Genomic DNA, 16,280 nt, shown 5'->3' on the forward strand with positions numbered 1-16,280 from the left:
TGCTCTGTTGAGTTTCATCTGCCCTGTTGCTGTCTGATGTGTGTGTGTGTGGACAGGTTAAGCAAAGCTAACAGGAAAGGAAGTCCAGTGAAAAATCAGGGAACCCTATGGGGAAAGAAGTCTCATGTTCTCTTGAGGTTACCGTATGTTGTCAAGCACTTGCCTCTGCCATTAGATCCTAGCAGTAAGCTTTGGGTTTTCAAGGGTCTTCGTGAGGCTGAGACCCCTGCAGCATTGTTGTCTGCTGGGAACTGGTGGGGTTTCCCTCTGAGGAAGTGAGCTCTGGCTCAGGGTCCTAGCTCCGAGGAGACAGTGCAGCCCGCAGTCACAGTCAGAAGTGGCTATAGACAGCATGCACCTGTCACTGGCTGGGTGGCTGTGTTGCTGCTGATTGCACTTGGCCTTCAACAAAGAAAGTGGAGAGTTGCCCAACCACAGGGCTGGGTCCATCTTAGAGAAGCATTTTTTCAAAAAATGGATTGTATTCTCAAATATTCTCCAATATATGTAGGTATGGTACCCAAGAGAAGTAATTTAAGTATGAGGGGCCCTCAAAACGTTTATGCAAAATGCATATTAGGTTGAAAAAAATCTATGCATGAATGCCAAGAAATTTTTTTGCACCCAAATAAACTCATTTTTAATTCCATTTTCCCACAACGCTTTTGGGGAGCCTCGCATGGTGCCATGAAACTGGGATCTGTAGGAGAACAACTTTCTCTCAACAAAGTTCTAGCTTCTTAAATCATCAATTGGTCTCAGGTGGCCTGAGCTTTGCTGGAGAACAGCCAAGGCCACAATTATCCAGGCTGGCCAGAGAGACATTGCACCTGACAGCCGACAGCCTAGCAAATTGACAAACAGGTGGTACAAACCTGCTTCGCTTCTTTTAAAAATCTTTCCTCTGCATGTTCTTTCCTCCTGTTTTCCTCCAATAAACAGTGCTTTTCTCAAAGGTCACTTTACTTTCTATAGGACAAGGAGTCTTCAGCGCCCAGATGCTAAGTTGGTGCCCTTCCCTAGAAGGCTTGCCGTTAATTGAGATGGCCTGAAGGTCACGAACCATAATCAATACGAAGGCGGTTGCTGCAAGGTGCTAATTGACATCCCCAAAGAGGAATCATGTCAGCGATCAATAGAGAAGACAGAGCCCTGGTGGATTTGTGGTTTTGATTTTGCGAAGGTAGGGGAATGCCCCGTGATGTTTTCCACCCCCCGCACTCCTTTAGAATGCTAATGCTTCCTTGAAGATGATTTCAGCATCACTGCTAGGCTACTGCTCCACTCACTGAAGCAGAATCCTCCGAAGAGTTGCTGAGGCAGAACTGAACTGAAATCAGGGCTCGCCTCGGAGCAGCAGCTGTACTGGCCACTAATGATGCCTCACACAGAAAGGCAATGCTCCTCCAACTCAGGGTTCTAATGGGAAGTTTCTGAGCCTGCAAACAACAGCTTCCGAGCTGGCGTGTGCCATCAGCTGCCTGCAGATACCACTGTCTACTGCTTGAACACAGCTTGGTCGGCAAGAATGGAAACTAAAGAGGCTTCTAACTACCTGTAACTGCTCCACCGGGCAGTGGATCCCGCGTGTGCTCATCAAGATCCAGGTACTTGACCCAGGCTGTCTCTTTAATGGGCTAATTAGATGCTTTTCTCTAACTTTACTATTTATGCACAAGCATTCATCGCATGGATGCCTTTTCGGTCCAAGTTCTGAATTTAAATCTAGCTGTTAGATAAAGTCTAATTAAACAGCTGCCAGGTAAAGTTAATAGGAGAGAGTAAAATGTGATGATGCCTTTATTTTTAGAGCATGCTTAAGTTTAATATGACAGTGAGACTGGGTAGAGGAGTAAGAAAATAGGATTTTTCCTTTCCTATCTACGATGCAGTAAATTATTCTCAAAAGCTGTTTGCCCGTTGTAGTATGTTTCTTCCCATTCACCTAGAACATCCAACCTCCCCCAGTGGAACAAGGATGTTCGGATTTGTTTACCAAGGAGCACAACTTCTAATGACAGTGCCGGCTGTCCCCGGCTGATGAGCAGTGTGCAGTCCTAGCCTTGTGAGCTTTCAACAAGCTGTCTTTTCCTCATTGGAACATGCCAGGGGAGGGAGAGAAAGCCAGGTGAAATAGGGCTTGTGGTTGGAGTCACAAGTGTGCTAACAGTGCCTTTTGATGCTGCTGGCTTCTGCCTGGGCCCCCGCGTGGTTTTTTTTTTGCTCTAGCGTTCTCAGCTGGGCTGCAGCTTTGCTCTGCAGTCCCTTAGAAACTCTTCCAGCAGGTGTTAGGAGCCAGCTGAGGAGGGGGAGAAGTACTGCTAAGGCGGAGGCTCAGGCCGCAGAGGAAGGCCTCCTGCTGACCCGGAGCTGACCAGCAGCAGCGAGCGGGGATGGCCAGGTCCACTCCCAGCCCCGGGCAGCTGTGTCTGCAGGCTGACTTTGCAGGGCTGAGCGGCGGGCAGCCCTGCGGGTGCAGCGGTGGGGGCTGGCGACACTTCCCGACATGCCTGTTGACAGTTGTGGAGACCACATTGCCGTGTTCTTAGTCGCACTGCTTGTGGGCTGTCTGTAGCCGTGGGTCTGTTCTTCCCAGAGTGTGAAATGACATTCGCTCTTAGCCGTCCTGTGGATTTTGAAGCTCTGGAGCTACTGCATTGTAACAGGAGGGCTGTGGGCTTCTTTTTTTTTTTTTTCTTTTGGGAGGGGGTGCAATATAGACGTTGGCCTGTGTTCAAGTTGGTTAAAATCAAGGAAGGTGAGGTGGGGAGATTTAAAATAGAGGAAGCACTTGGGAAGAGCCAGGAACTCTTTACCTGGTATTTTGTGTGTGTGTGTCCTGGTAGACAGGGTACTGTTCTCGGGCCAATATGCCGAATTTCCAAAAGCAGCATGGAATGATTTTGTTCCTTCGATGATGGCCTGGCTTAGGTGGGGGATCCCAGTTGTTGGGGGGATGTCACCATGGGTGTTTGAAGATGCTCCAGTTCCAATTCTACAAATGGGAGTGCAGCTGATGATTTCTTTAGCTCAGAAAGGAGGGAGTGTATTGTGCTGAGGCTCAGCGTCAGGATTTGTGTTACTTTAATCACTGAAAGCCGTGTTCACTCTTCTCCATCGGCTACAGAGCTGCTGCCCAACAATGCAGCACTTCAAGTTCGCCTCTGCCAGTGGCTGCAAATTCAGTCCTCACAGGCTGGCTGTTTCCCTGGCTGGCAGGAGCCTACGGATTGCTCTCCTCAGTCTGCCAGGTAGATAGAAATAAGGTTCGCAGCGTGTCTGTGGTACAAGGTGTCCTGACCACCCCATAGACTCATCAACCGCACGCTCCCGTGAGTGTTTCTGCCCAACAGAGAGCCTGTTTTCACACCTGCTTTTGCAAACATGTCAAGTCACATGATGAGGTTTCTGGCTGAGAAGTTTTAAAAATTGGGTATAGCAAAGAAAAAAAAATAGGTGTGGCAATATTGTGGTTTAGGTGTACTTAAAATACAAACAGGCTTTCTTGACTGCAGCACAGGAGTGACAACTCTTGACTCCCTCCAATACGATGCAGAAAACACTTGGGGTCCAGCATGCCTTGGGGAGGTGCTACTTTTTTGGTAATGATTTTTATGGATTCTAGGTACTTTCTCTGTGATCTCTTAAAGTGTGCTCATTTGCACAACAGAAATTAGAAATAAACCTCATTTTGCACACAGATAGTATACAGAAAACATCCACTCGTCACCCTTCTGTCTTCAAGACACACTATATGCATGCATGCTGCAACAGTTATCATTGCAACCCGCAGCCAGAGGCTCGGCCCTTGAGTCCACGGCCACAGAATTGAGACTGCAGAACCCAGGGGCTGTGTGTGCTTCTGCAGAATAAGGTGCCAGATGCACTTAACAGATTCTGCTGCTGTCACTTTAAGAAAAGAAACCTGTCATTGCTTTAAGATATATTTTCCTCCCAGAAAATACTTTTCTTTACTGTAAAATTGTGTAATGAGATGCTAATGAAATAAAATGTCCGTGGGATGCGAGCCAGAGATGGGTACATATTGACCTTAAGAGTTTCCGTGTAGGATTAGAATTCAGGATATTGCCCTTCTTCATCAAAAAGTGGACTAGGTAAGCAAGGGTTGACCTTTCAGTAGGAAGGGAAAATTCTATCTCTGGCTGAGTTTTTTGTATTTCAGACCCCATCCAACCGCACGAGGCTGAGGGAAATTTCACAGCCTATTCACTTAGGGCTTTTTCATCTCACGGGATCTGTGACTATTCAAGGATCCTTGTGAGCTGAACTTCGTGTCTGATCCTTTGGAACACAATAATCTGGCATCCAAGGTCGGGCGACCACAGATGGTTCTCTGCTTCCTCTTATCATCACTTCCTGGCACCTGCATGTTGGAATTCAGGTCCCTGGATGGCAAGGGGACGAAGATCTGATTCGACCTAGATGTAAAGAGACTGAGGGCAGCACAGCAAGGAATTCCTCAAGGAGCTGTGTTTAGTGAAGGGAAGGAGACGGACGCCATCTAGACTTGTGCTGTAATCCACACTGCCCCAGAGGGCAGGGAAGGCCTTGGGGACAGAGTGTGAAGCCCCTGCCACAGTCTTGGTGGAGGGGGACATATGAGGCTGTAGAGAGGAGGGGGATGTGCTGTGGACCCTGAGAAAGCAAGAGGGAGAAATTCCACAGGTTGGAGAAGGGCAGGGAGGGGAGCATTAAGAGGTGGAAAACCGGCAGGTGTTCAAATAACAGCTGGTGTGAGATGGAGTAGAACAAATTGAGGACATTGTCGTCAGGTGTCCGCCAACACGAGTCCATATAAGTTTATCCAGATCACCGTGTTGGTCATTCCACTGGAAGCCAAGTGGGACCTGACTTAGTTGCTTTATAAACTGATGGAAGTAACTCCTTACTTAGCAAATGCTGCCAAGAATAAGGACTCGTTTCTGGTTCACGCTTACTGTGAGGGTAAGTCCTGATTTCTGGAGCAGCAGACAGCAGGGCAGCAGGAACCCCTCAGGGGGCTTCATGGGCAGTGGATGCTGGGGTGCGCAGGTTTTCTGGGGAGGAGAGGCAAGGTCGGGGATGGGCAGGATGAACCCAGATACAGTCCACACGGCCAGCGTGAGCACCGCCCGAGACGGCGGTGTTGAAAGTGACTGGAACTATAGCAAGAGGCTCACAGAGGGAATGGCCGTGGCTGGGCCGGGCCGGGCTCACCCCGACTTCCCAAGCGTTTGGAGTGCTCCGTCCTTGGTCGGCGTCCCACAGAACAGGGAGCGCGATGCGGGGACGGGGTGTAGTATATGATTTTGTGAAAGGTTAATGAAGGCTTTGTTGGTCCACTATTAAAATTAGATTTTATTTCCTGAGCACACACACGTGGACTTGGCCGAGGGGAAGACACGGATGTGCTGCCTGATGGGGAAAACCAGTGAGGACTGAAACAGCGCGGTAAGTAGCTGCGGCCCTTCTTCCGCTTCCAACAGCTGCCGTTTGTTAGGCTTTCCATTTACGATGGGCATGTCAGAATCTTCTGAAGTCATTTTTTTTGAATGTTCAGATGTCATTGTTCATCCTAAGGAAAGATTTCACTGTTCAGTTAAAAACAGTCATGAACACTTTCTAAGAGTCGTTTTCACCCAAAAGGGATATTTGGCTCTCAGACATTTGAACAGTTTGGGTGTCTGAATAGTTCTGGAGTGTGGTGGTCACACGAGTCAGTGCTTGTCTTTTCTCTGTCTTGCCATGTATCTGACAGCCATCGGCGATGCAACATATTTCATTTTCTCCATCTGACCATATATCTGACACTTGCTTCAACTCAGATGTGTTGTGGAGCTTTCCAAACGTGTACATTATTAATTAGCCGATTGCAGATTTCAAATCCAGCAGGCTCTTCCAGGGATTTCAATCAGTCTAGGCAAAAGTGGGAAATAGCTGGCATTTGCTTCTCTCTTGATCCATTTTTCACCATCTCCTACACATCATGAATCTACTCACCACCCGCCTTCCCTCCGCGGGCCTTTCCTGCTGCCCCCCCCCCCATGGCACACCCAGATGTACCCCACCTCCTTCCTAATAGCCCCTCATTCTCAGCAAGGCCTTCTTCTCTCGAATCCCTTTCTCCCTGCACATTGAAGCAGGAGCAGACAAATTCCTGCTAAAATCTGAACTTGCCACCTTGGTAAAACTTTGTAATTTAAGAGTCTGATTGTTTGGCAGAAACCAGTTGTTTGAACAAAAGTTGGGACTCCGTGGGCTGCAGGGAGGGAGAGGTTTCCACTCACAGTGTGCTATAGAGTTTTCAAAAACCTTTTGCCTCCGAGGGAATGTCTGCGAGTGTTCTGGTGGCCTAAAATCCAGGCAGTCTTCCTGAGATGGGTTCTGTGCCAGTCTTTAGTTTTGTTTCTCAGATTGTTTTCTTTCCACTCTCTTGTGGGTTGCTCCTGTTTGTAATTAAATCCTGACTTGATGGCACTAAAAAAAAAATTTGCCCTCTAATTGCTTATCAATTGGTATATCTGGTAGGGACTGGTGATACAGGGGTCAGAAAAAAATATGTATATTTATGTTTTAGCAGGATTCTTAAAACACGTGACCAGGTACAGAGAGAGTTAGCCTTATTTTTGCCTTGTGCCTTTTAGTAATCAAAGGATAGAAAAATTGCGAAGTAGAATGGATTTTATTTATTTATTTACTTACTTACAGGGAGAGAGAGAGAGGGAGGGGGGAAGTAAAAAGAGAGACAGACTATTCCATCTGCTGGTTCACTCCCTGAATGCCTGTAACAGCTGGGGCTGGGTCAGGCTGAAACCAAGATGTAGGAACTGAATCAGGGTCTTCTTTGTAGGTGGCAGTGAGCCAAGTGTTTGGGCCATCACCTGCTATCTTTTTGGGTGCACATTAAAGAAGCTGGACTAAGGAGTGAAGCCAGGCCTTAGATCCAGGCACTCAGATGTGGTATGTGAGTGTCCCAAGTTACCTGTTAACTGCTGTGCCAAATGCCCACTCTGAGTCAAGATGACCAGATTATTTGCTGGGGCTTCTGGAACGATCGTCTGTAACTGCAGCCCCCAAGTGTGTGGTTCTGAGTATCGGTGGAGCCTAGCAGGTAGGGGGTATTACTGTAGGAGAAAGTGATGTGGCATTTTGTCTTGTGTAGAGGAGAAGGCTGGGGAGACTCTTCGTGGGTGTCACCCTGACTCTCAACACGTGGAGACAGGAGTGCTGGGGGAGCATCTGAACAAGGGGTTGCAATGCTGGTGGCGAGGGCTCACTTTCATAGGCTCAGAGTTACCCCTGCTAGGTCTTTTCTGCTTGCTTTGGAATTTACACATCCAGAAATGTTGGTGTTGTAAATGTACATGGCTCGTGGGCTTTGCGCTCCTGTGTTTCCAGAACTTTCTAGACATGCATACCTGCGTCAGCTTTCCTGAGATGAAGAACAATACTGGCCTCTTCTAGGAGAAAAAAATGGCCTTAGTACGGGATTCTGGTAAACCAGTGAGAGAGCAGCGTCAAAGTGAGGGGCACCCCACTAGGACACAACAAGGCAAAAATGGACGTGCAGATGTGGCTAGGCAGCTGCCCCTCCATTATCAGAGGGCTTTGCTTTGTCTCATCTGTGGTATGACTGAGCCCGGGGTGGGCATTTCCGGTAGGCATCGATGGGCCGAGTTTGACATGTTAGGGAGAGCTGCGTCAACGGCTCTGGCCTCACTTGCTGCCATCTCCCCCTCCAATCCCAAAGTGATTCTCCAGGGTGGGAATCAACACCCACACAGAAGCGGTGCTCAAAAGCAAGCCAACCACAACCCAAGCCAATTCATTAACATCCTCTCTGTGCCTACAGAGCTAGCTTTTTAAAAATACAACAAAAATGTATCCCAGTCTTAAAAAAAAAAGAGGCATGAATCTTGAAACTATTCTTGCCTTGAAAAAGAAATTCCAAGAGACACGACTGTACAAAGGGATCTGTCACCCTAAACTGGCAATTCCTTCTTCCCAGATACCCATTTATAGACTGTTTTTGAAACTGTGGTTTTTGTAAACTTTGAGGTGTCCTCCCCTTTGCTGACTGTCATCATGATGACTGGTGCAGTACTTCATGCAGCGGTGACGGTGTTCATGCTTTGGGTCATAATTTCTGTTTTATTTGGCTGCTTATTTTCCTTGAGTGTGATATCTTTTGGATGCATGTCAGTGTTGTAGCTAAGTACTCTGCTATGCCATTTTTCTTATTGACAAATTTGTCATAAATATGTCACGGTTTTCTATATGTTGATGTCTTCATACACATTTTTCTTTACAAAATTTGACTTAAATAGGTTTAGTCCAGGATCTGAAGCTTCTCATGTCCTTTGTGTGTACTTTGCTTTGCCTTTGTGAGTGAACAGTAATATCCATATACTTCCATTTTCCCAGCAATCAAATGGAAATAGTAGTAACTTGTCCTTTTTCTTTCCTCCTCACTACCAAAAGTTCTTAAATGAAAGGAAGGCACTGCAAGAAAAACTGTCCTTTGAAAATCATGCCGTCGATCAATTCTTTTTCCCCTGGCTCAATTCCCTGGGTGTTGCAGGGTCAAATATTGAATCTGGCCTTCGTTCGCTGAAGAAAAAAGAGACAGCGCAGGGAACGTGATGGTTAGGGACTCCGAGATGCCTCCCTGCTCCCTTGACTGCCGCAGAAAAGAGCGTAGCTTCCTGTGTTGAGTCTTCAGCGAGGCACCACTTTGTTTTGCTTTTGCTTCCTCCTCTTCTTTGTAGACCCTTCAAAGGGTTTTCACAGACATTCATCCTTATCATAGCACCATGAGATGTGCAGGCATTTCTACTTGGATTTTTACATCTTGGCGACCTCTCCAAGGTCACCTCCTCACTTAGCGGTAGAGCAGAGCCCACAGCCCCCAACCCAGTGCTCCCTGAGCAAGCTTCTGTACTGAACCCCACTTCTAGCCTCCGCTTCCTTACCTTGGGCCTTTAGCGATCCCAGCTTTTCTGGAGCTCATGGCATAGTGGCTGACGTACGTCACAGCCCTGGTACAAAGCTCCTCGGCACTCAGTGCCCCTAAGAATGTTGTCTAGGAATGGTGTGAGGGTAATAGAGGGCAGCCTCCCGTGATGAAGGCATCCCATATCGGAATGCTGGTCTGCATCCCAGCTGCTCCACTTGCAATCTAGCTCCCTGCTAATGGGTCTAGGAAAGCAGTGGGAGATGGCCTGAATGCTTGGGCCCTTGCCACCCACATGGGACACCTGGATGGAGTTCTAAGCTCCTGGCTTTGGCCTGGCCCAGCCCTGGTCAATGTCGGCATTTGGAGGAGTGAACTAGTGGATGGAAGACCTCTCCCTCTGCAATTCTGCCTTTCAAATACATAAATAAATAAATAGAACTATTACTGGAGGGAAACTGGAAGATACTTGGCAGGGGAGGCTGGGTTTGGATGTCCACTTGACAGCACATCCTGACATCAGCATTACCTTGCACCTGTCTCGTCTGCTGGATCATAGGTGCGTTCCCTGCCTATCTCTGCTGGCCCCGGGTGGCCGTTCTAAAGAACACTCTGGTAATTTTGTACAATAGTAAGATGTTCTATCCCACACTTGTACGTAATTAAGCGTCCTTGATTAGAAGCAACCAGCTGCATGTTTCTTCTCTCTGAAAATATGCCTATGCGCCAACCCAACACCATGGCTACCTGATGGTTACTCACTTTCCTTCTCTTTCTCCCTGAAGATAACTTGGCCTCTGCAGGGCACAGCCACCATGATCTCAGCAGACTGATGATGGAAGAAAAGGAAACCAGGAGCTGCCGTGCTCTGGCCTCCCTGGACGATGGATGGTGGGCAGCCCGTCCCTTCGCCCCTGGTGCCCCTGGGCAACGTGTCATCTGAGTCTAGCATGTCTCTGGAGCAGAAAACGACATTTGTGTTTGTGATTCTGCTGTTTATTTTCTTGGGCATCCTCATCGTCAGGTGCTTCCGGATTCTGCTGGACCCCTACCGGAGCATGCCAACCTCAACCTGGGCCGATGGACTTGAAGGCCTGGAGAAAGGCCAGTTTGACCATGCCCTGGCTTAGTGGGGGGAAAGCAGGGCCTCCTCCCGAGGAGGCAGAGAGCTGCATGTGATGACACAGATTCCCTTTAGCTAATGTTCTTAATAAGTCAAGCTCTTAACAATATCCAGCTCTAGGCCCCACCCCAGCCCATTGTTCCATGATCATGCAGTTGGGTTAAAGACATTTGAGAATGTCGGAAATGCAGGTGTATGCTACTAACCCCAAATGGGAAAGTTTACCTTTCTGTGTTAACCCGATGAATGAGGATGTGTGATCTTGAAACCAAGAGCACTGGTGTTCGTAGACTTTGCCACAAAGTGGAGCAGGACCTGATCCGACCAGAGAAGACTGGGAAGGAACTGATCTGAACCTGCAGACAAGACCGAGAATAGACCGCCTTGTTCCAATCATGTCTCCATTTAGTTTATTGCCTGGGCATCTGGGTGCTGGACAGAGTGAGGAAGGAGATGCCGAGGGGAACTCCAGCACGTTCCAAAGCAGCGACCACTGGGAAGCAATGAGAAGTGACAAACTGAGAAGTGACATTTCTGCTGATGGTAGACAATATGAGTGTGGGTGATAGCTTACTTCTTAAATGGAACTAAATTTAAAGGCTATCGAGGTTTAGAAACGATGTACCAGGTCAAGTACATTCTCTGTATACATATTAACAACATGTGTAGAGGTAACTATATATAACCTGGATTTCCTTTCTTTATCTAAATGATTGAAAAATAGGTTGTAAGTGTTGCTGCAAGTTTTTTTTTTTTTTTAAAGCAAATATTGTTTAGAGGATAAGGCTTTTACAGTCTTGAGAGTAATGAATGTTGATGTCTGTGTGTAGTCACCAAATAAAACTTTTCGGGAAACAGAAATGTGTCCTCTCTAGTTTCACCAAGACTGGCTTCCTGGAGGTGGTGTGCAGTGTTGAGTGCTGAGGTCACTCACGACATGTAAAAACAGAGCAGAGTGGCCGGCACCGCGGCTCACTAGGCTAATCCTCCACCTTGCGGCACTGGCACACCAGGTTCTAGTCCCGGTCGGGGCGCCGGATTCTGCCCCGGTTGCCCCTCTTCCAGGCCAGCTCTCTGCTGTGGCCAGGGAGTGCAGTGGAGGATGGCCCAAGTGCTTGGGCCCTGTACCCCATGGCAGACCAGGATAAGTACCTGGCGCCTGCCATCGGATCAGCGCGGTGCGCCGCCCGCAGCGCGCTGGCCGCGGCGGCCATTGGAGGGTGAACCAACGGCAAAAGGAAGACCTCTCTCTCTCTCGCTGTCTACTCTGCCTGTTAAAAAAAAAAAAAAAAAAAAAAAAAGGCAGGGTGCCAGAGGTCGTTTAACTCATGCCACCTGTGTGTCTACCAGAAGGGAAACGTCAGTGCCCCCTTATTCCAACTTTCATTGTTAGCAAAACTGTGTCCACACCAAACCCTGTAGGCTATATTTAAAATCTCTCTGAATTTTTTCCACAGCTAGTCATCTTTTTTTTGATGAAAAACACGTTAAAAATCTATGTCCAAAAAGGCAGACCTTAGTAGTAATTCTTGTTGTTTTTTTTTTTTTAATATTATTTGGATTTTTTGATGTTCAGCTTCCACTCCCCACTCCTTTCACCTCCTTGAATCTTTTTTGTTTTTCTTGACACATGCTTTAAGCAAATATAATTCCCATGGGCCCGGTGCCATGGCTCACTTGGTTAATCCTCCGCTTGCGGCACCGGCATCCCATATGGGCACCGGGTTCTAGTCCCGGTCACTCCTCTTCCAGGCCAGCTCTCTGCTGTGGCCCGGGAAGGCAGTGGAGGATGGCCCAAGTGCTTGGGCGCTTGTACCTGCATGGGAGACCAGGAGGAAGCACCTGGCTCCTGGCTTCGGATCAGCACAGCACGCCAGCCGTGGCGGCCATTTGGGGGGTGAACCAACGGAAGGAAGACTTTTTTCTCTGTGTCTCTCTCTCACTGTCTAACTCTGCCTGTCAAATATATATATATATATAATATATGTATGTATATTATATATATATTATATGTATATATAATTATATATAATTCCCATGCCATAACCCTTACCCTTTTAAAGTATACCATTCAGCAGTTTTTCGTATTTTCACAGAGTTGGGCACCCATCACCACCTGCACATTCTGGAGTCCTGTATTCACTAACGGTCACTTCCCATTCCCCCCTACCTAACTCCTGGTAATGCTAATCAGTTTTCTGTTTCTATGAATTTGCTAGTGCTGAAAGTTCATACAAGTGGTATCAATAGCATGGCCTTTAGTGTCTGGCTTATTTATTTAAATGTTTAAATTTACTTGTATTTATTTGAAAGAGAAAGAGTTCTCCTGTGTGTTCTTTACTCAACAAATGCCCACAACAGCTGGGACTGGACCAGGTCAAAGCCAGGAGGCAGGAACTCTATCCTGTGTCCCATGTAGGTGACTGGAATACAAGTACTTGAGCCTTCTGTCACCCCCTACCACACCCCCCCGGGTGTGCATTAGCAGGAAGCTGGATCAGAAGAGTGTCGCTCCCCCTCTTCGTGGAGGAACGACACAGGACCCTGCGCTGTTCTTTCGTCTGCTCGGCCCTCCCCGGGTTTGCTGCTGGTTCTTCCCGGGTTGGCTACTGTCCCTTCCACCTCCGTGGAAGGGCAGTTCCCCCTGGCCACATTCCCCACTTCCGCAGGGGAGCGGCACACCGCCAGCCGGCTCTCTCGGGGGCTGCACAGGTGTTCCCCTTAGGTGTTCCCCTTAGATGTTCCCGGTGCATGCCGTCTCTCTCCTCCTTTATAGTCCTCCTCTGCCAATCCCAACTCGGCTGCCCACACGCCGAGTACGCTGCTCTTCTCCAATCAGGAGCAAGTCCTACAGTTTATTGGTTGAACTGGAGGCAGCTGTGCAGAAGCTGTTTACTTCTCTCCCAGCGCCATATTGTGGGAGAGCAGATGCATAGAATAAGTCTTAATTCCAGTAACTCAGTCTAGTCCGGATTGCTCCCCACAGAAGAGGAGGCAGGACTACATCCCAGGCACTTGGACGTGGGATTGTGGGCGTCCCAAGCAATGGCTTGACATGCGACACTAAGACAACCATCCCTTGCTTCTACATAGTATGCTTTCAGGGTCTTTCCCTTGTTGACCAGATAGTATTGCAGTGCTTCAATACATCACGTTGTGTTGAATCCTTTGGCTGTCCTGGTTATCCACTGGCTATCATGAATAAGCAGTGAACGTGTGGGTACCAGTGTCGGGGGGCCTGGGCTGTGCCTCCTCTTGAGCACACACCAAGGCATCGATTTGCTGGGCTCATATGGTAACTCTATGTTTTACTTTTTGAGGAGCTGTGTGGCTATTTCCCAAAGCAGTTGCATCGTTTTGCATTCCCACCACTAATGTACGATGGCTTAGATTCTTTTCATAACTCTCTCCAATGACTCAAAAGTCTTTTGTAACAGCAGAATTTATGACTGATCACAGCACTCTAAGAATGACTCATTTTAAAAAGAGTGAATCTTCTCGTGTTTCCTGCCTACTACAAGCGTGTAGGTGCTGTTGGAAATCTTTGTTTCTGGATCTAAAGCAAAACACTGTCGATCTGCAGTCACGTGGTAGTCCATTAAGTCACCTGAGCATTTTTTCTATCTCAGTAACACATGCTTCTTGAACCCACTAACAGTGAGGTTTTCCTTTTCCTTCCAGTGTACTATGTCATGTTTGTCCATATTAAATATTTTCCGTATGTTCTTGAGAGTCCCTGCTAATGCACTCAAGTACTTATGGAGCTCCTGTTTTGAGTCTGGCGTGGCTAGCACTGGAGAGAGAGGAAGAGTAGGCTCAGTTCTTTCTCTTGAGTAATTTTCTAATTTGCTGGGGGAGATAATAAATGAAAGAAAGATGTGACCAAAACATAGTTCAGGTGCCTGGCGTGGACCTCTGTTTGTGGCATCATCAGAGGAGTATGTGTTGGGAGGGGGACCTCATGGGAACACCAATTTTTGCTATGCAAGTTGTGCAGAAAATGGGAAATACAAATGGCAGTAATCAGAATCTTACCACCCTGGGTCACCCCAGCTTTACGGTTTTCCTGGGGAGCTCATTGAAAATGGGCCTAACTGCAGCCTTCCTACCCTAAAGGGTGATTCTGCAGAGGCGGGTAAGTAAAAACACTCCGAGAAAGACAAGGACCGAAGGAAATGTCCCAGGAGACAGCGGCTCAAGTGATGGCTCAAGAATAAATGCTGGACACTCGCACTGTTAGTTATCAGTAAATAAATTACATCTCGACCTCACAGGCCAGTGGTGTCTCACACACGTGCCAAGGAAAGAAGGAGCAAAAAGTGTAAACTCCGAAAGCGGAGGTGTGGGTGTGGGTGTGGGTGTGGGTGTGGGTGTGGGTGTGGGTGTGGGGCCCAGGGGTAAGCACGCAGCCTGGCTGGGGAGGCAACTGAAGCTCCCTGCCAAGGACAAGGGCAGAGCTGGCCGGCAGAGGGTCCAACACAGAAAACCCGAGCGTGGGAGTGGCTGGGCTCAGGAGAGAAAAGAGGACGTGCAGAGCGTGGGCTCAGGCTTCTGTGCCCTTCCTCGGGGTGACAGGAAGGGACACAAATAGGCACCTGCCCCTCCATGTGGCCTTCAGCACATGAATCGCAGGAAGTACAGGGAGCCTCCCAGGACCTGCTCTTCTGTGTCCCCACTCTATTTTCCTTTCTCCTTCTCCTGTTACTGCTGCCCCCAGGGTGTCCCCCTCCTCCCTTGGCTGGAGTAAGAGAACCCCAAAGCTTTGGCTTTCCAGAGTAAATTGATCCCTCATGGGAACAGTGCAAAGTCCCTGTAATTGCTTGCAGCTCCTTGGGGGAACAGTGAGTTCTCAAAAGGTCACATAAGCCCTTGCCTTCCTGACTTGCTACAAGAGTTATAGTGCAACACTGCGCCTATCGTACAAGATATTTTTAACAAGTGCAGCTGGCCTTTACCATGTCTATCTACATCTCAGGGTAAAAAAAATATGACTTTCCAAGGTCATTCTCAAGAATAGAGACAGAATCTGCCTTTGTTTCAGGGAAAGGTGGCATCCCCATTCTTAGTCTGAGCCCTGGTTCCCCGTGGTTTACCACCCAAGTTCTAGATCAACATTGCTCCCTCCAAGAGGCCTTTCAAAATATCTTAAACACCCAGTAAAGCAAGTTTAACTTTGGACGTGAAGGAGATTAACTTGACTCCTGCTGTTAAATTAATACACATTCCAAGACAGAGAATTCTTTTGCTGTCTTTAAGGGTTAAGGCTGAAGCAAAATAAGCAGCAATTTTAGGAGGCAGAAGCTGGATCGAGCAGATGTTTACGGATGCAGAAAAAATATATATTCAAGTTCCTTTTTTATTGGATTCATTCATTGCACAGTGTTTGGCTCGAGCACGTAAGCTTGTATATTGCAAGTATATTGAGAAATGTGGTGTGATGAGAAACTTCACTTGTCCATGAAGCATTAGAGAAAAGCCTTGCTGTTTCTACAGAACTTTGAGTTTTGATAGGTGAGACATTGCAGCTTAATTATTTTCAATAAATATTCTAATCCCTAAAACATTAAATAAAATCTGAGGTGTGATTTGTGAGATGTCAGTCTTCCAAGAAAAACTGTGCAAGATGCGATTTAACCATTTACTGGTGAGTCACAGTGTTAGAAAGGAGAGCCATGAACTCCACAAAAGAGCACTCGAAATCACAATACAGGCATGTGAAGTCCAAGATCAAATCGGCCCACTTCAGAGAGATCATTTTGAGATGGCTAAGAATCTCTAAGCTCTGTTTATTCCTTTTGGTTCTAAAAAGGATGAGTCTATAATTTCCAGACAGACGCCCACCCTACTGACGGGCGCCTCCCCAGCCTGCAGCTTGCTCTGGCCAGATGACTGGGGTCCAGCACTTCAGCTGGCCTGGCATCCATTCCAAGGTCATATCGTTTGAAGAACAGGGCTCCCGGGTGGATTCCGTATACAATCATCCTTGATTGACACTGCTTTAGCGAGATTCCCTTTCAACAGTGCCTTCAGTGGAGAGCTACCGTGTTTTGTACTAAGCCCCCTCACCAGCCCTAGAGCACCCAGCTTATACCAGCTTTTACGGAAGTGACTCTTCCTGGTCCTTTAGGGTTTGCGAAGCTGGACAGGAACATTGCTGTCACGCATTCTGATGTCTCAGCAGCCCCAAGTGTTTGCTGTTGGATT

General features: G+C 47.7%; 1 protein-coding gene across 3 annotated transcripts; it reads left to right on the plus strand.

Moving 5' to 3' along the window:
* Positions 1-444: 444 nt before the first annotated feature.
* Positions 445-10,937, plus strand: CTXN3 (cortexin 3). Of its 3 annotated transcripts, XR_016235330.1 has the most exons (4): positions 445-864; positions 976-1,607; positions 5,371-5,451; positions 9,739-10,937. XR_016235330.1 is itself a non-coding variant. In XM_051843378.3 (3 exons), exon 3 carries the CDS (start codon positions 9,838-9,840, stop codon positions 10,081-10,083), a length of 246 nt encoding a protein of 81 aa, XP_051699338.1. In that variant the 5' UTR covers positions 872-1,607; positions 5,371-5,451; positions 9,739-9,837; the 3' UTR covers positions 10,084-10,937. The 3 variants fall into 3 exon arrangements, 1 of the variants encoding a protein (XP_051699338.1); XR_016235331.1 differs by lacking the exon at positions 445-864 and having other exon boundaries at positions 872-1,607; positions 5,356-5,451; XM_051843378.3 differs by lacking the exon at positions 445-864 and having other exon boundaries at positions 872-1,607.
* Positions 10,938-16,280: the final 5,343 nt, after the last annotated feature.

The sequence above is a fragment of the Oryctolagus cuniculus genome, chromosome 6 (assembly GCF_051225735.1).
Source record: "Oryctolagus cuniculus isolate XC-2025 breed Fujian yellow rabbit chromosome 6, ASM5122573v1, whole genome shotgun sequence".
Classification (NCBI taxonomy): Eukaryota; Metazoa; Chordata; class Mammalia; order Lagomorpha; family Leporidae; genus Oryctolagus; species Oryctolagus cuniculus.